At 46.4% G+C, this 19,915-nt stretch overlaps 1 protein-coding gene across 1 annotated transcript in view; it reads left to right on the top strand.

Annotated features, from left to right (window-relative positions):
* LOC146203278 (lysosomal aspartic protease-like) overlaps positions 1-19,915 on the top strand; it is a 40,232-nt gene that overhangs the window by 3,425 nt on the left and 16,892 nt on the right. The window contains exon 2 of the mRNA XM_084602988.1: positions 19,377-19,543. Within this exon, the coding sequence (XP_084459114.1) occupies positions 19,377-19,543 (167 nt within the window). The remainder of the gene's footprint in view (positions 1-19,376; positions 19,544-19,915) is intronic.

Raw genomic sequence — 19,915 nt, forward strand, 5'->3', positions numbered from 1 at the left:
GCTCTGCCCTGTCAAGACTTCACGCCGACATGGAAAGCGCGGACTTGTGTCAACGTGTGCCGTCAAAGGTTTTCGAGTGTGGGGATGCTGTGCACGTGAGAAATTTCAGCCGAGGGCCTACATGGCTGGCCGCTCGGGTGTTATGCCGTCTGGGCCACGTCATCTACGAAGTTCAGACGTCTGAACGAAATTTGCATAGACGGCATCGGGACCATCTGCGAAAGGCATGGGTGTCGGAACCGGCAACACCAGCTAATGCAACCGGTGATTTCTTCAGATTCCTACCGCCTCCAAGCACAGAACCCGAACTACCCAAGGATGAGGCACCAGTGGTTCTTAGACGGTCTACTCGTGAACGGCGACCTGTGCAGCGCTACGGCATTAGCTGAGGGGGAAGGGGTGTGATAACGTGATAACATGCCGAAGCCGATGTTCCGTGTTGCTGCCAAGTGCCGATAAGATCACCCAGTGTTATCACGTGATGTTCGACGCCTTTCCTACGTGACTATATATGTGCCTTGTCTTGTACGCTTGTGGAAAATAAATGTTTGCCTCCGGATGCGACGCAGCCTGCTCGATCATTACAGTAAGAATTAGCGGTGAGAGGGAGGGCAGAAGAGTTCAGGATCTCGCTACAGAATAGATATTCAGCTCTAAACGAGGATGGCGACATTACCCTAGAAGCAATGAACAATAATTTCAGAGATATCATTGCTGAATGTGCGGTAGAAGTAGGCGGTAGGATAGTTAGAGAGGATACCGGTAAGCTGTTTAAGGAGACGAAAGCTTTGATCAAGAAACGCCAGAGTATGAAAGCTTCCAATCCAACAGACCAGATTGAATTGGCCAAGATATCAAAACAAGGTGGCTAATATAAGGAAGTATAACATGGAGAAAATTGAGCATGCTGTAAAGAACGGGGGAAGCCTTAAAGCGGTAAAGAAGAAATTGGGCATAGGCAAAAACCAGATGTATGCGATAAGGGACAAGGCGGGAAACGTCATCACGAATATGGACAAGCTAGTCAAAGTAGCCGAGCAGTTCTATACAGATCTCTACAGTAGCCAAAGAAGTCAGGACCGTAACGAGATTGGTGGTAGAGAAAAACAGTCAGAACGTCCACCAGTGACAAAGGATGAGGTCAAGAAAGCATTAGAAACTATGAAATGGGGGAAATCAGCTGGAGAGGATCAGATAACTACAGATTTGCGGAAGGACGGGGAAGATATCGTGTTAGAAAAACTGGCCACCCTGTATACGCAGTGCCTGGTGTCATCACGGTACCGGAACCATGGAATAATGCAAACATTATCCTCATTTATAAGAAAGGGGACTCTAAGGACATTAAAAATTACAGACCAATCAGCTTACTGTCTGTTACGTATAAGGTATTTACTAAGGTAATCGCTAATAGAATCAGGACAACCTTAGACTGCAATCAAGCAAAGGATCAAGCAGGTTTTCGGAAACGGTATTCTACTATCGATCATATCCATACCATCAATCAGGTGATAGAAAAATGCTCGGAATATAACCAGCCCTTATACATAGCATTCATTGATTATGAAAAAGCATTTGAGTTGAAACATCGGCGGTGATGCAGGCATTGCGAAGTCAGAGGGTAGACGAGCCGTACGTGAAAGTGCTGGAAGATATATATAGTGGCTGCACAGCAACCATAGTTCTGCATAAAAAAAGTAACAAAATTCCCATAAAGAAAGGTGTTAGGTGAGGAGACACAATCTCCCCAGTACTATTCACAGCTTGCTTAGAGGAAGTATTCAGAGACTTGAAATGGGAGCAGTTAGGGATAAGGGTAGATGGGGAATACCTCAGTAATCTGCGATTTGTTGATGACATTGCCTTGCTAAGCAGCTCGGGGGATGAACTAAAAATAATGATTGGTGACCTAGACAGGCAAAGTAGAAAGGTAGGCTTGAAAATCAATGTGCAGAAGACTAAGGTAATGTTCAACAGCCTCAGGAAGGAACAGCAGTTTACATTAGGTAGCGAAGTACTGGAAGTAGTCGGCGAATATGTCTACTTAGGACAGGTAGTAACCGCAGATCCGGACCATGAAAAGGAAATAACAAGAAGAATAAGATTGGCATGGAGCGCATTTGGCAAGCACTCGCAGATTATGACTAGCAGCTTACCGGTATCGCTAAAGAGGAAAGTATATAACAGTTGCATCTTACCTGTACTCACCTATGGGGCTGAAACGTGGAGGCTAACCAAGAGAGTTCTACTTAGGTTGAGGACAACTCAGAGGGCTATGGAACGAAAAATGGTAGGGGTAACATTAAGAGATAGGAAGCGTGCAGAGTGGGTCAGAGAAATAACTGATGTTACTGACATTCTAGTGGAAATTAAGAAGAGGAAATTAGCATGGGCAGGACATGTAGGGCGAAGAGAGGATAACCGATGGTCGCTTATAGGGTAACAAACTGGATTCCAAGGGAAGGAAAGCGTAGCAGGAGGCGGCAGAACGTTAGGTGGGCGGATGAGGTTAAGAAGTTCGCAGGGGTAAAGTGGATGCAGCTAGCACAGAACCGGGTTAAGTGGAGAAATATGGGAGAGGCCTTCGCCCTGCAGTGAGTATAGTCAGGCTGATGATGATGATGATGATGATGATGATGATGATGATGAACAGATATTACTTTGGGAGTTTTAATAGGACTACATTATCATTTGTGCGGAGAGTATAGCAACTCAGTTCTATACTCTAGTGAAGTCAAACGGCTACAAAGGAAGGCTCCGCATCCTCCTCAGAACTGGTAAATAGAACGAAGCCATAGCGCAAGAGAGAGCGCAAAGGCGAGCACACAGGAACACGATAACTATATATACTGCGCGCACTCTCTTATATATTGTCTTGGGTTTCCGCTGTTTAGCACCATAAATCAATGAAGTAGCGAAATAATAAGCTTAATTTATTGCACAGTGATACTCATGTGAAGGTTCGAACTTGGATGTTTCGAGAACTGGGGGCTACCAATGAAAATACGTCGACCTGCGGTTCATGCATTTGCCGTCATTTTTTTTTTTTTTTTTTTTTTTGGTGCCCTCGCATATTGCTGCGTGAAGCTCTGGCTTATCCGCGAACAGCTATCTTAGGTCGCGCCGGGGACCGAGGGCCTGTGTGGAGAGAGGGGCGCTGAGTGCGCCGTTCGGTCTCAGCCTCTGAGGCAAGGAAGACAGATGTGGCAATCCACTTGTCCGTCTGCCCCCACCCGCGCCTGCTGGGACCATTCCGCAACAATATCGTCAGGTCGCCCGAGCAGTCAGCCGAAGCACCGCTCTGCGGGGCTACCTTCCGATTCCCAATGATGGGGCGACGATACGAAGCTGTTTTGCTGGTCGCGCTGTCAGCGTCAGCGCTGGCGCAAGTCAGGTGAGAGTGCTTGCCTTTCGCTTCCCACAGCGTCGCGATTGTAAACACTTCAAACCGACGTATGCCGGCGCTGTGTCGTTGTCACTTTGCCGCGAGTTTCCATTCAGCCTTGATTGTTGTGATACTACACGTTTAAGTGAGGAAGTTTCACTGGCGATATTAAATCCCAGATTAAATAAAGGCCATGTGTGTGGCTCTGGCCTAGTTTGAGAGAAAACGAGGCGGATTAGAGCAAGAGAAGCTCGCGTTAGAACAAAGACTCATATAAATTTAAGAACCAAAATAACATCCTGATCTGCCCTTTTCCGGGATGTAATCGCGTGTTGACAATGTAAGAGCTGCTAGTGGAAGGTATTTTGCCTTTCTCCGCTTTCTTTCCGAACCCGAGCGCGTAAAGAGCACCAGAAGGGCTCGACACGAGAGGCACAGCGACAATTATGTTTCCGCAATGGCCAGAGCGTCACGATCTCACCGCAGCCATAACTTAGCACACCATTAGGCTATATATTAGAATAAGTAACATTTCTGTTCACCCACGTGCAACAAAAAATTGTATTCAACTTGAGGTCTTGCAGTCGGAGTGTCGGAGCATCTGAACCACCGCCGCACCCGCGGCTTTTGGTTTCTTTGCTTCCACGGGGAGTGTCATACGAAGTGGATCTGTTGGTGACAGGCAATCGCTTGCGTGCCCTATAGCTATAAGATGATTAAATATGTAGGCGGTTCAGGGTGGCGGTCGTGAATTACTTCAGGGGGGAGACGAGGTAGGCACACTTTCCCAAAACGAAAGTAAAATTTTCAAAGGACTTTGGGGGCCCCATGCGCGCTTAGTTTCCGATTGGCAGCGGTGCAAGTCTATGAATTGTGGTCGGAAAACCCAAAATTAAACAAACTGTGTTAGCCATACATAGTTGTTATAGTCAAAACTTCCATTGTAACAAGGACGTCAGAGCCCGCAATCTTTTTGTTTGTTTAAGGTTTTGTGTAAAGTATGAAGTGTATAAGGAGGCTATTTGTTTCTATAATGTCATCTCAGTTGACAAAATGTCGGACAGGGGAAGGCTTCTTGTATAAATTAAGACCCCTCTTGAGGACATACTTCGAAAAACTGAAATAAACCGGTAATTTAAAACATTGCTTCGTGTTGAGCTGAGCACCTACTTTACGACTTACCTTTCGCATAATATGTCCAAGAACAAGGAGCATCACGAGTTTGGCACGTGGTTCAAGGCACACAAAGTTGTAAATAGACGCAGAAGCAGCAGACTGGGCTGCGAGCAAAACCTCGGCGACGCCAAGTGTGCAGGGCAAGCTTCAAGTCACCTTTGAAACGTTGATTGGTTTGATTTCTAAGGTATAACATCTCAAAGCGACTCTGGTTGTGAGGGTCGCCGTAGTAGAGGGCGCCTGAAATTTCGACCTCCTTAGGGTCTCTAACGTGCACTCATATTGCACAGTATATGAGTGCAACGCTTCCTTTCACCTCCACTTTTGAAACATGCCCTGGAGCGGAATAGGCGCGAAGCAACAAAAGCGCGCAGAAAACGTTCGCTTTTATTGCTTGATGAAGCTAAGGCGTGTTAAACGTCGTCGCGCTCTGTGATTAGCCGTTGTGACTGAGCTCTATAGTGGGACAAGGGCGTGTGGCGCGTTTATTCAAGCAAGTAGCATACTGCGCGGGGAATGATGAACGTGACGTCATCCCTCACAGTTTCGTCACTGGGAACAGCGAACAATGACAGAGGACCGAATAAAAAGGAAAATGAAATGGCATGAAGCGTAGCAAAATAAGGTGTCAACTATGTGACCAGTGATGCAAACCTTAAATGATGTAATTGCCATGAAATATTTTATAAAGGGAAATTTGGTTTTGAGAAGGCGTGTGCGGACCAAATACGAATATTGTAGCCAAATACAGAATCAAATACGAATTAAATAGTGGTAGAACCGATTCGAATATGGATCTAACATGTCCAGTTGCATTAGCTACTTTTGCGATTATTCGCAAAACCGACCACCGATGCGTTGGCGTAAAACCGAGCGAACGATATGACGGAGGCGCAGAATGTGCCCGTGGAGCACTCCGAACATCTCGAAAGCAATATTCAGGAATTTGGCGGTGATGCTGGTCTAACAAGAAGGGGGTGGTGCAGCATGTTGCGGTGACGGGCAGGGAAAACTTGCAGATTCTAGCAACATTGAATGTGGCGGCCACTGCGAAGCCACTGACGGTAACAACCCTGTCGTAAGCAGCGACATCTAGCTCCACGAACAATGATTCCAAAGAGTCGCCCGTTATGGCCTTTGAGATGGACAGCACTTTCAAATTCCTGAAAGACAAAAATTAGGAGGCCCGAAGCCAATAACAGCTTTAAGGCCCTGAATTCAGAGTGAGTTATTAGCGTTTGAAATGGCGTTCTGAGCCCCACCAATACGTAATACGTTATCTGTGGTATCGACCGCAGGGAACAAAAAGGCCTTAAAGGGATACTGCAGCGGTTTTTAAATGTACCAATACTATAGGCTTTTGAAGTAGATTATTTGTTGCTCATGCCTGTGAAGTTATTTTTTCGATTATGCATAAAACACCTGCGCAATCGTCGACTGAAAGCGCGCAATTCAAGTTTCCCGCGCCCCGCGCGGTGGGAGGAGGAAAGCGGTGGGAGAAACTTCGCTTCTCCGTCCATCGTGACGTCACTCTGAGAAGCCGGAGGCATTCAGAGCCAACTGAGGGGGTTTTCGGCGTGCGCTGTTCCCCGTTTTGCGTGCGTTGCGGACGTACAAAACACGTCAACTTAGGGTTGTGCACCTGCCACAACACAGCTCTGCATGTGTTCGGATGCACGAACAGCTGTGGACGCGACCATGTAATCCTCCATTGTATTAAAAGCTCGCGGCGCAATGCGGCTTTGCTGAGAACAGAGATAAATTCAAGCCGACCAAAGGAAACATTCTACTCGAAGCATTTTCGTAATTGTGACTACATGCAATTTGTTCCTACTGCGACATCTATAGGGCTTTGACAAAAAGGCATGGCTGAACCATGACGCGGTTCCTTCTGTTTCCTTGTACAAAACAGTCGGGACAGTCATGAGCGAATCCCTTCATGGACTGAAATTTCATGAAGAGGCGGTCAGACAGCATCGGCGCATGGTTGCATTCGCATATCTCGTTTTTCTTTTTTCGCACAAGCTTCGCGCAACGGCTTCTGTGCTAAACATGGACAATTGATTATTAGCACGCGCTGATGATTTTTGCGAACTAGCAGATGATTAAGAAGAGTCCACTGCTGTGTCGAAGCTAGGTTGTGAAGACTGCGATATCTTTTCCAGCACGGCACGTGCCTGATATGTTCGTGGAACCCTTACGGGAGCATTATTAGAAGATAAGGAGTGTACCGCCTTGCTGGGTATAGGCGCATTCAGGTAAAGAACGCAAGAGCGAGGTTTCCTTCGGTGCGTCCAAGCAATATCATCGAAGTTGTTCAAACATGGCTTTGCGATTTTGCACCCGTTGCTGCCTCGTAATTTTACATAGTCCTGTCTTATTTGGGGATGCACATTAAGTTAGAAATGAAAACGACGAAGCTCTTGTAACACATTTCGGAACACGGTTTTCTCATGAAGGTATGGGTGCGGAGGTGCTGCATCTTGGCTTTCAACATGCGTCAGCCATCAAATCACTAAACATGTATTGTGACAGTAAGATAAACACAAAAGGCTTTCAATGTCTGCTAAATGTCGTATCACTCAAGCAGCATTCTGCGCGCATTTGACTTGCTCTCCAGCACAATGGCCCCGTCAATGCCTCGTATGACTTGCAGAGCTCCGCAACCGCGCTTCGCTTATTGTTAATTTGTCTGGTGGCAGCTGCGTACTGCTTCACCCTTTCTATAAAATTCTTCGTTTCCCCAAGTTAGGACGGCTGGCACTCAAAGCAGATTTTGGTACACCAAGCTTTGGGTTCATTTTTCACAACAATGACCTTTAGGGAGAGGCCTGAGAGGGAGGTAGTCGGCTAAGGCATTGTTCGCTGCCCTTCCTTCCCAGGAATATGCGGCCCGAGGTTTCGCTGAGAGCCATGTAGTTTCTGCTAATAATGGCACACACTACTTTTCGAAATGCCTCACTGTAAGCAAAGCAAGTTTTCGGGCCAAATCTACGCTCCCCACAACGGAAGTGCTGCATCGTTTGTGGACGTATTTGGTACGTATACATGCGGTAAAAATCCCGATGGTCATCCGTGTGGAAATGGCATGCCATAATGACATTCACAAAGCCGCAGAGAGCTGCGATCAACGCAGCGCAGCGAAGGAGCCGCATCGGCAGCTTCCCCGGTCCTCAGAATGTCGTCACGCGACGCCTTGGCCAATCACGGGCAGCGGCGCGACCCGCTGTGAGCCCCGTCGTGCGGGCTGCGTATTTCTGCTGAAAAAAGGCTATTTCTGCTTTCTTCTGCCTAATTTTAAACTGATATTCGAGTTCGCAGCATGAAAAACTATGACTTTCTGCTGAAAGCCCAACTTTTTCAAAAAGTGCTCAAGTGTCCACTTCAGAGCAGGCTGGTGGCTGTTGTGCAAGGACTGCTAACCTTCCGCTCTTGCGCATCGCAGGCCTTCCTGACGAGACACAGATACTGACAGCAGGCTAAGGCAGCGGCGAAAAAAAAAGGGCTCATCGACTGCACGCACGCGCACTACCCCCGACTTTTCAGCACGTGCCGAGATCATCGATCACGGGATACCTGCGCAACTGGGGGCGTTTCTGACGCGTATAGAAACTGCACGGACACCGACGGACCACACTTCAGAGCAGGCTGGTGGCTGTTGTGCAAGGACTGCTAACCTTCCGCTCTTGCGCATCGCAAGTGGGCTATTGAGACATTTTGTCATGATATACCTATTTTCGTAGCTACCAGTCTGCTCTGAACGAGGTCCAAAATTTGTAATTTATTCCTTGTTTGCATCCTCTTGTCGAACCGAATTTCCACACTATGGATGAGTTAAAGGATTTTGCAAGATCCATGTCTGAAAAGGCACCAAATTCCATTAAGGAACTAGCCAAACTATTCATTGAAATGACAGCGAAGTTTATTGAAGCCATAGGCGGGCTTAGGACTGACGTTATGGCTATGATAGAATCAGTTGTTCAACAGTGACAGCTTCTATGAGTTCAAGAGCGAAATTCGGAATCTACGCCAAAAGCTCACGGAGCTGAAGAAACGAAGTCAAGATAGCGAAGGAGACTTCAGTTGCTAAGGAATGACCTGGGGAACCTAAAAAAAGAGCTCGTTGAATTGAAGCAGTGCGGTAGGCGCAACAACATTGAACTAAAAGGAGTACCAGAGACAGAGAATGAGAACATAGATGATACAGTCCAGAAGGGGGCCAAGTGCCTGAAAGTAGAGCTCTCTGCTTCTGATATAGATGTCGCGCATCGAGTTCCAACTAAAAGATCAGAGCTGCCAAATTTAATCGTGAAGTTCAACTCAAGGTGTGTGAGGGACAAATTATTGCAAGCAGCAAAAAAAAAAAAAAAAAAAAAAGAAAAAAAAACTGGTTGAACACAAGGATGCTTGGTTTTGAGGAAAACGACCCAATTTTTGTGAATGACCACCTCTGCCCTGAAAATAAGATCCTGCTAGACAAGGCCATCCAACTGAAAAAAGAAAAAGGCTGGAAATTTGCCTTTGTCTCTAATGGGAAAATCATGGCGAGGAAAGCAGACAACTCGAAATTCGTACATGTGACATGTGAAGATGATCTTGCGAAAATTGTCTAGTAGCTGATTCCTAGCCACGGCTACCCCAGTGCAGAGACATGGCATTCATGACGAATGACAACAGTAGCTTGCACATATTCCACAGCAATATACGTAGTATAAGAAGGAACTTAAATTCGCTTCTTGCTTATCTTTGTCAGCACAAAAAACACTACGATGTCATTGCAATATCAGAAACTTGGCTCGAAAAAGGTGAAGATGTTGTTATTCCTGATTATCTCACAATTCCTTATCCGCGTGATTCCCTTTCACGTGGTGGTGGTGTAGCCCTTTTTGTTCACAACAGTCGCGCCTATTCAGCATTGCCCAACCTTTCTTGCAGCACACCAGATATTGAAGCATTATTTATCAGACTGGACAACTCTGTTATCGTAGGTGTCGTGTACCGGCCCCCTAATTCACCTGCAGCTTTATTTCTTCAAAACCTTGAATCTATATTTTTCACTCTAGTATCAGGACACAAGGGTCCGGTTGTAATTAGTGGGGACATTAACATAGACACCTGTCACGCAAACCATAGTGACTACACGTATCTGCTGGAGTCCTTTAATTTTCAAAATTTGATCACTATTCCAACTAGAATTACAAGTACATCTGCAACAGTCATTGATCATGTTTTAACGAATATAGCCTCGGAAATTATTGCAGGGGTATACAGCCAACCCATTTCAGATCATCTCCCTACCTATGTAACGGTCAGAAACATCCCCAAACCAAAATTAAAGCACACCAAAGTAAGTTCAAGGATTGACTACGAATTACTGAGATCGAACATCCAGTCAATTGACACTAGTACCTTATACCACGACGACGTTGACACCGAATTCTCCAATCTAATTGACACTTTGACCCGCGCAAAAATTAACAGTAGTAGTAAAAAATCCGTTCGCTCATATAGGGCACCCGTATCGCCCTGGATGACGAGGCAGATTTTAGCAGTATTGCAGCAGAAGGACTTTTGGTATCACAAATGTAAACAGCATAAGGATAATAGCTATTACCTTGGTCAGTATACAAAAATGCGCAATCAATCAGTGGCACTCATGCGTAAACGGAAAAAAGGATACTACACACATTTAATCGAACAGAGCTCCGGTAACTCTAAAAAACTGTGGGAAATAGTGAACAGTGTTATAGGCAAACCACACAAACAGACGTTTCCTGACGTGGTTGATCAGAATGTTGTAAACAGCTTTAATTCATATTTTACTACCGTTGGATTTCTTCAGGTACCAGTGTAAATGACACAGATATAAATTCTTTCTTACCGAACCCACTCCCAAATTCCTTTTTTTATGAATGACATTGAACTTGACGAAATACGTTAAACGTTGGTATCTATGGATAGTAATAAAGCTGCAGGTATGGATGAAATTACAGTACGTATGTTAAAAGAAAACATCTATATCCTCGGTCCTATATTGTGCCATGTCCTCAACCACTCACTGCAAACCGCCAAATACCCAACGTCGCTAAAAACAGCCCGAGTTGTCCCGATATACAAGGACGGTGATCGCTCAAACCCTTCTAGTTATCGACCAATATCTGTGCTCAGTGCCATTAATATACTTTTCGAGAAAATACTTGCAAACAGAATTAATAGATTTATAGAGAAATACAACATAATTTGCCAACAGCAACACGGTTTTCGGCCGAATCATTCAGCATCATCAGCTGTGCAGTCATTAGCCCAGATTATAAACAGTGCTTTACATAATAACAAACTTTTGGCTGTAGTCTTTCTAGATTTAAAAAAGGCTTTTGATACGGTCGACCATTCCATCCTTCTGTACAAGCTAAAGCACTATGGTTTTAGGGAACGGATTTTCGAGTTGCTTTCAAGTTACTTTAATGAACGTCATCAGGTAGTTGTCATGAATAATGTCTCATCGTCACCACAACCTATACGTACAGGCGTGCCACAAGGGTCTGTTCTGGGCCTAATGCTTTTTTCTGTATATGTTTCCGACCTTCCACGTGCCTTAAAATTCGGAGGAATGCTGATGTATGCAGATGACACCGCTATAATAATCACAGGCAATAGCATCGAGGAAACGTCGATTTGGCAAACATTTCTGAATGGTTTTCAGCTAACAAGCTTTCGTTAATGTCAAGAAAACAAAATATACTATATTTCACTCTCGTAGTAAACAAGTAGATACCAACTCTTTTAGGGGGGGGGGGGGGGGGGAGTTAATACAAGACAGTGGCTCTAACAAGCAGACTTTGTATTCGTCTACTGCTAGCAATATATTACATATCATAGCAAGTATATTTGTATTAGTGCTTTTCTAACTCGATTGAATTAAGCCACAGTTTTAAAATGCCAGGTACTTGTCTACAACACACAGAAACAGGAATAATGCCAGCGAGGGTTATGATCACCACTCCCAAAATTTGCCAGGCCACAGAAAAGTCTCAATTTACTCAGACCCGGGCAATTAAGAAGGGCATTTTATGCTAGCTAATTGCCTGAATGAGGCACCCTCATTGGAGGCTCACTACGCTTTGTTGGCTTTTTTTTTATCATCATGTACCCAATATTCTAGTCCCCCCTTATCAACTCCTGCTCACCTGTGCCACCCGCCATGAATGGCACCATCTTTTTTTAGCATTAGCATTAACAACTCCGTACTAGAATATACACCTTATTTTAAATATCTTGGTGTAATCTTTGATAGGCATCTGCACTGGCAAAATCATTTATTAGCAATGGAGGCGAAGGTGGCATCCGGGTGCTCTGCAAGCACGTGACTTCTTTGACACAAATACACTGCGTATTTTATATTTCTCCTTTATCCACAGTCATTTCTCATACTATCTGGAATCATGGGGGTGGACGTACGACAGCTATATCGAGCCGATCAGAAAATTGCAGAAACGATCGTTACGAATCATAACACATTCTAAACTGGATCACCCCAGCAAACCATTATTCCGCGACCTACAGATACTACCCTTCGATTCACTGCGCCAGCTAAAAACTGCAACTGTAGTTAACAGCATCGTAAGATATAACCACCCCTGCCATATATCCCTTTTTTATGCATCGTCACGTACTACCAGAAATGCAACATTAGGAAACTTTAATCTACAGCCTACCTATTATTTGTATGGAGAGCGACGAATGTCTTTCATAGGTGCTAAGATATGGAACACTCTACCACAAGAAATAAAATACGCTCGAACTTTCGCGTCTGCAGCTAAAACATTTTTTTTCAGCGCATGCATCATATGTGATACTAATACTGTGCACCGTTGGCATCTGATATATTACTGTAATTTAGCACGCACGATGTTTTTCTCCTTTTTTTTTTTTAAATGAATGCGATTGTTCCTTGTTCTGCTTGCTTTTTAGAATTTGTATTGATGTACACATCCTACTCCCCGCTGTTCCTAGTTTGTATTATGCATGTGACGAAGTGTCTGCATCATTGTATTTCATTTCTTGGACCCATAACTAGCCTATGGCTACGGGTACAAGCAGTGTTGGACACATCTTTATTGTATTTTCAAGAAAAATAAAAGGAAAAAAAAAAGTCGTGACACCTTAGTGAAACATTCTATGAACTCTGAGCGCAGGAGTTTTGTCGTGAGCAGTACAATGACTCTGCTAGAGGCCGTCTACTCGAAAGGAGAGGAGGCTGTGGCACGAAACAGTCGTCGACAAGACCGCTGCCACTGCGAAAGCGCCCGGGAAGCGCGGAAGGTGCTCGTTTCTCATTGTTAGAACAATAGCTTATCTGGAGGATGGATTATCTTGCAATAGCCATAAGTAGATGGTGTGCTGGTGGTTCGATGACATAAAGACGATTGCAAAACACAAGGGGTGCATTGCGCCGGCTCCCGCGGCACAGGAGTGTAACGCGTGGTGTGGCTTGGGGCCATCGTCCGCTGAGAGCAGTGTGTCTTCGGCCGACTACCACATAAGCGTCGAACATGCACGAACCTGGCTGTACAGGGACGCGTTTTGTCTGTCGCTGAACGCGTGATGTGCATTGTTTTCTTTGATACACAAATGCGTGCAATTATTCACCTTGGAATAAAGCCTGAAGGAGTGAGCTGCCTTTGCTACCAATCCTCTCTTCCCGGTGACGGCTGACTCACGGACCGAGGACAGTAGGACAGAGGGCCTAACAGAAAGCTCCAACGATTGTGCTGCAGTGCGGGGTTGAACTTATGGGTTTGAAGTTATAGCTAGTAAAGGACTGCATCACTTAGAGGTTGCAAAACACAGTCAGTATATATAAATATAAATGTATGACCGTCAAACTATACGTATAGAAAAAATATCTTGTTTTTCATGAATTATCAGGATAATCTAGAGCCGCACTTCAGGAAATGAAACAGATGACAGCTATGGATGAGCCATGGCCTCCGAGACCCGTTTACCGTTCTGAGACCGAGGCTGTTTGCTGAACCAAAATATAGGAGCCGCTTGTGCTCGGCTTCTCTGGATTTGATGGCCGGGGATGTGGCCAGGTGCTGTTACCCTTTCCGCCGTGCCTCTCGTGCTTTCGCTCCCGATGATGCAAGCAGCCGCTGTTGCCGCTTGCGTTCGGCCTCGCGTGCTTTCGCATCCGGTGACATGTTCAACCGGCGTACACACATCCGCTCATTCTTCTTTTGACGTTGTGTGTTGGGGGAATCAGGCGTCCGTCGCCGCTTCTCTGCACCGCGGCGCGGTTAACGCACGCGCGCGCGCACGTCGGCCTCCGCGACGTTACGTCGGCGAAAAACCGAGGCCTTTACTCCAACGTCACGGCGTGATGGACGTAGCGAGCGTGAGCCGACGCAGCCCAACGTCGCCGACGCGCAAATAGAATCTCGCCTATTTCTCGCCGACCGCGTCAGCCACGCATCCCAGCATTCCTCACGCGCAGTGAAGATGGCGGCTTGCATGTAGACAGCGACCGCGCGCGCATTTCAGACACTGTTGCGGAAAAACTGCTAGAAGGCATTCGAGGGCAGCCCTGCGTCTATGATACCAAGCGGATTGACTTCAGAGACGTTCAGAGGAAAGAAAAATGCCTGGGATGCAAACTGTCAGTAGTGCGGCCGGGCACAGCTGTGAGTTCTTCGCTGCGGTGCGTGTGCCATACTCGTTTTAATGCATTGCTATAGGAGGTGTAACGATGGTGTTTCACTTATCTGCAGTACATTCAGTGGAAGAATACCAAAATCTGTGGAAGCGACTTCGCATAGAGTTGTGACTCTGTAATCTCTAACTCTTCTGTAGTCATACAGATACTTAAATTATGATTAGTTTCCAGTAAAACACGTCGACGCAGGCTCAGGCCGTTCCTGGGCTGGACGTCTCCACGGCTGGCTGTAAATGCTTTATGCCATTTGAACATTCGCAGTAAACACATCGCATCATTGCCTTGATCACAATAGTAATTAGTGCCTCGATAACCAGTTCGTCCCTGTAGGTGCCCTGTCGTCTGCTAGAAAATGCACATCGAAAACATACCAGCCCTCGAGGGCGTCTTGTGCGCATGCGCGCTGCGGCACCGGGCACGCCAGCCACGCCAGTCTGCAGAAGCGGCAGTTTTTTGATGCGCCCGTCGTAGCCGACGTGCCGTGGCCTACGTCGCCGACTCAGCCAGTCGCATCGAAAACGTCGGACTATAAGCGGCTTCGTCTTATGCACTCGACTGCACTCTGACATCTATCGAAGGAGCGTCGGCGTCGCCGCATCTGCTGCCGCCGCCGACGCGCGCGTTCGCCCCGCCCACCGCCACGTGACGTCATGGTTACTACGTACAGTGCACCCCCACCGGCGCAGGTGGTTGCTATGAAGAGAGGAGGAGATCGTCATGTGCGGGGGAGAGGTCACAGCTGGCACCGTTCCAAGGCACGGACGGACGGACGCCGCGAGTATGAGTCATTAAAAGACTATTAACATCCGTTACATTTCGCCTCGGCAGAAAACGATGAAGAGGAGGGAAGCCAGAGCTGGTGTAGGACAGGGAGAGAGCCCAGCGCACTGTTTCCATACTGATAAAAGCAAGAGTGGTGGAGTGGAGGATCAGGGTTGGGTTGGGTTGTGGGGTTTAACGTCCCAAAGCGACTCAAGTATGAGAGACGCCGTAGTGGAGGACTCCAGAAATTTCGACCACATGGGCTTTTTTAACGTGCACTGACATCGCGCAGCACATGGGCGCCTTGCTTTTCGCCTCCATCGAAAAGCGGCCGTCGAGGCCGGGATTCGATCCCGCGCCCTTGGGAATAGTAGTCGAGCGCCGTAACTGCGCCACCCCGGCGGGGCAGAGAGGAGGATCGTTGGACAGGGTGGTTGAAGCATATGAGAGAAAAGGAGCGCATTCACGTGTTTGACATGACGTCACACATTCGCAGAAGCGATTTGCAGCCGGAGCAAAGAGCGCTGGTGGCCTATTTGTATGTGTGTCTATGTTGGCTCGTCGCATGCATAAAAGTCTATAAACTACTTCCACCAGTGCTATTGTCCTCGTTGCTTAAATCAGCCAGACATACCTTAACGGCAGGGAATGGGATTGAACCAATGACCGCCAGCGGGACAAGGCCGAGTATGCACATTATCATAGATACGCCAAAACGAGCGTGTGAGTTGTCCAAACAGGCATTCCCCTATAAGTCTAGAAACATGGCAGCCGCCTGAAAAACACCAGAATGGGACAGCCACTTCAGATCTTTCAGTCGGTAATGCCAACCAGCCTTCGCTGATTAGTGCGCTAAGCCCTTGTAGTTGTCTCTACTAAATCTTCTTAGAAGAGCCATTGATTAAAAATGCAGTGAGCCTTATGAAGACCTCGTGCCGATTTTCGAAAAGTATTCAAACAGTTGAGAATATATTTAAATAATCTGGAATAAATTTGTAAACGCACACTTTGATTCGTTTGATTAATCGAATAGCGGAATATTCTATTCTAAATTTTCGTATAGGGCTCCGTATAATGCCGCCAGCTAGTTCCCTTAAAGTGCACTGGCTTCGTACAGAACCAAGTGACCCAGTGACCGCTGTCAGTGACCCCGGTCCTATGTCATGTGTCATGTCCCCGCAAAACTTTTCAGTCGTATCCGCCACATAAGTTTAAGGAGGCTTAGGAATAAATTTGTAAATGCACGCTTTGATTCGTTCGAGTAATCGAACAGCGGAATATTCTATTTTAAATTTTCGTATAGGGCTCCGTATAATGCCGCCAGCTAGTTCCCTTGAAGTGCACTGGCTTCGCACAGAACCAAGTGACCCAGTGACAGCTGTCAGTGACCCCGGTACTATGTCATGTGTCTTGTCCCCGCAAAACTTTTCAGTCGTATCCGCCACATAAGTTTAGGAGGCTTAGGAATAAATTTGTAAATGCACGCTTTGATTCGTTCGAGTAATCGAACAGCGGAATATTCTATTCTAAATTTTCGTATAGGGCTCCGTATAATGCCGCCAGCTAGTTCCCTTGAAGTGCACTGGCTTCGCACAGAACCAAGTGACCCAGTGACCGCTGTCAGTGACCCCGGTACTATGTCATGTTTCTTGTCCCCGCAAAACTTTTCTGTCGTATCCGCCACATAAGTTTAGGAGGCTTAGGAATAAATTTGTAAATACACGCTTTGATTCGTTCGAGTAATCGAACAGCGGAATATTCTATTCTAAATTTTCGTATAGGGCTCCGTATAATGCCGCTAGCTAGTTCCCTTGAAGTGCACTGGCTTTGCACAGAACCAAGTGACCCAGTGACCGCTGTCAGTGACCCCGGTACTATGTCATGTGTCTTGTCCCCGCAAAACTTTTCAGTCGTATCCGCCACATAAGTTTAGGAGGCTTAGGAATAAATTTGTAAATACACGCTTTGATTCGTTCGAGTAATCGAACAGCGGAATATTCTATTCTAAATTTTCGTATAGGGCTCCGTATAATGCCGCCAGCTAGTTCCCTTGAAGTGCACTGGTTTCGCACAGAACCAAGTGACCCAGTGACCGCTGTCAGTGACCCCGGTACTATGTCATGTGTCTTGTCCCCGCAAAACTTTTCAGTCGTATCCGCCACATAAGTTTAGGAGGCTTAGGAATAAATTTGTAAATGCACGCTTTGATTCGTTCGAGTAATCGAACAGCGGAATATTCTATTCTAAATTTTCGTATAGGGCTCCGTATAATGCCGCCAGCTAGTTCCCTTGAAGTGCACTGGCTTCGCACAGAACCAAGTGACCCAGTGACCGCTGTCAGTGACCCCGGTACTATGTCATGTGTCTTGTCCCCGCAAAACTTTTCAGTCGTATCCGCCACATAAGTTTAGGAGGCTTAGGAATAAATTTGTAAATGCACGCTTTGATTCGTTCGAGTAATCGAACAGCGGAATATTCTATTCTAAATTTTCGTATAGGGCTCCGTATAATGCCGCCAGCTAGTTCCCTTGAAGTGCACTGGCTTCGCACAGAACCAAGTGACCCAGTGACCGCTGTCAGTGACCCCGGTACTATGTCATGTGTCTTGTCCCCGCAAAACTTTTCAGTCGTATCCGCCACATAAGTTTAGGAGGCTTAGGAATAAATTTGTAAATGCACGCTTTGATTCGTTCGAGTAATCGAACAGCGGAATATTCTATTCTAAATTTTCGTATAGGGCTCCGTATAATGCCGCCAGCTAGTTCCCTTGAAGTGCACTGGCTTCGCACAGAACCAAGTGACCCAGTGACCGCTGTCAGTGACCTCGGTCCTATGTCATGTGTCATGTCCCCGCAAAACGTTTCAGTCGTATCCGCCACATAATTTTAAGGAGGCTTAAGAGAGCACTGAACACACTAGGTAACGAAGTGAAGGATCAGTACCGTTGCAGGTACGATCCATCGACGAACAACTGCGTACCATCCCCAGACCAATGGCCTTACGGAGCGCCTGAATAAAACTATTGCGGACATGATCGCCATGTACGTCGACGCTGAACAGAATACCTGGGACGCCATCTTGCCGTACGTGATCGCGTATAACACGGCAGTCCAGGAGACGACCAGAGCGCCTCCGTTTAAGCTGGTGTACGGCAGGGAGCCCACGACGACGCTCGACGCAATGCTGCCGCACGTAACCAGCGAGGACAACCTTGACGCCGCCGCCTACCTGCAGCGTGCAGAGGAAGCCCGACGACTCGCACGGCTGCGTATTAAAGACCAACAGCGCACCGACAGCCGACGATACAATATACGACGACGCCACGCAGAGTACAATCCAGGAGACCAAGTGTGGGTTTGGACACCAATTCGCCGTCGCGGATTAAGTGAAAAGTTGTTGCGTCGATACTTTGGGCCGTACAGAATCATTCGCCGCGTCGGACCACTATACTAAGAAGTCATTCCCGACGGAACGTCAGCATCACAACGGCGACGCGAATGCCCATAAATTGTACATGTTGTACGACTGAAGCCATATTACGCGCGTTAAAGAATCTGTGGTGTTTAAACTTTGCAGTGTTTATGTTTAAGTTCTTTGTTTTGGAACATCGAGGCGATGTTTTTTTAAGGGGGGAGTAATGCCGCGAAACCTTCAAAACAGTATTTGTTGTTTTTTAACAGCCGCCGGCATACAGGCTTATCACTCTGATTCTGGACCGCGTATCAGTTCCGTAATCTTTGTTTGGTTTGTTAATGCTCGATGTCGCGAGTCACAGCTTTATCAGTTTCGTTGTAGCGCAAGATGCACCGAGATCTATCTCGAAGATTCCGGCCACTCGGGTATCTCTCCACAATGTTCCAGCCCGTGCTGGTAGCTGTTTGCGACGTTATCTAGATTGTTCTGTGCAGCCTTTAAATTGAGCGTTGACGAGTGTGATGGGCATTCTTTGTTCGACGATCGACGAGCACGTTTGTTTCTATCGCCGTCGCCGAGTTGCTTAGTTCTTTTGCGGGCGCAAGTCAGCCCAAATAAAGAGTTTCTTTAGTGCAATCATCGACCCCTTCATTTGTGTCGTCGACCTCGTCACCACTACGTGACATCTACGTGACAATATGACCTACAATGCGGCTTCTACTGAAAGACATCATGCGGTGTTCGAATATGCGAAGGTTTAATTATGCTGACGTTCCCGTGCTATATGCTTACAGAACGGCCATTGCGGCCTCTACGGTGGGCCACAAAAAACGAGACTTCAGACTACCGAATGTCACGCGCTTCGACGCCATATATAGACCCCAGACATGCTTCGTAGGCTCGGGAGTTGCCTTACATGTACAGTTGTATTTTTGTTTCTCATTTACAGGGTACCCCTGCGGCGAATGAGGTCTATCCGAGAAACATATGATGAAGTTGGGGCGCCCATGACCTTTTTGGAAAGCCATGAACCCCTTGGAAGGTCACAGGATGGTGAAGTTGTCGTAGAGCCTTTGATAAACTATGTGGATGTAAGTATAGTCGATACTGTCCTTGTGATTACGACTCTTTTTCTGTTCGTGTACTTCGATCGAGGCGTTCTAAATCGGTAAATTTCTTTTTTATTTTCTTTCGTGCTTGCATACTGCGATTTCAGTTTATGTTCAGTAGGCACATCTGACTTTTTTTACCTATTTCCTTTTCTCTATTCTGATAAATTATATGCTCACGGGATTTTTTTCTTGATCTACATATGCATGAAAAACAAATGGAATCAGCCTCTTTTTCTGTGAGATGTATTACATGCACACCCTCAATAATATTACACTTCAATTCTGTCAGTGTTGCCTCTCGGTCTTCCTTTTGTTTTGCCAGATATACTAAGTACAATCTTGTTTTCTGTT

The sequence above is a fragment of the Amblyomma maculatum genome, chromosome 1, assembly GCF_055883805.1.
Source record: "Amblyomma maculatum isolate TAMU_Amacu chromosome 1, ASM5588380v1, whole genome shotgun sequence".
Lineage (NCBI taxonomy): Eukaryota > Metazoa > Arthropoda > Arachnida > Ixodida > Ixodidae > Amblyomma > Amblyomma maculatum.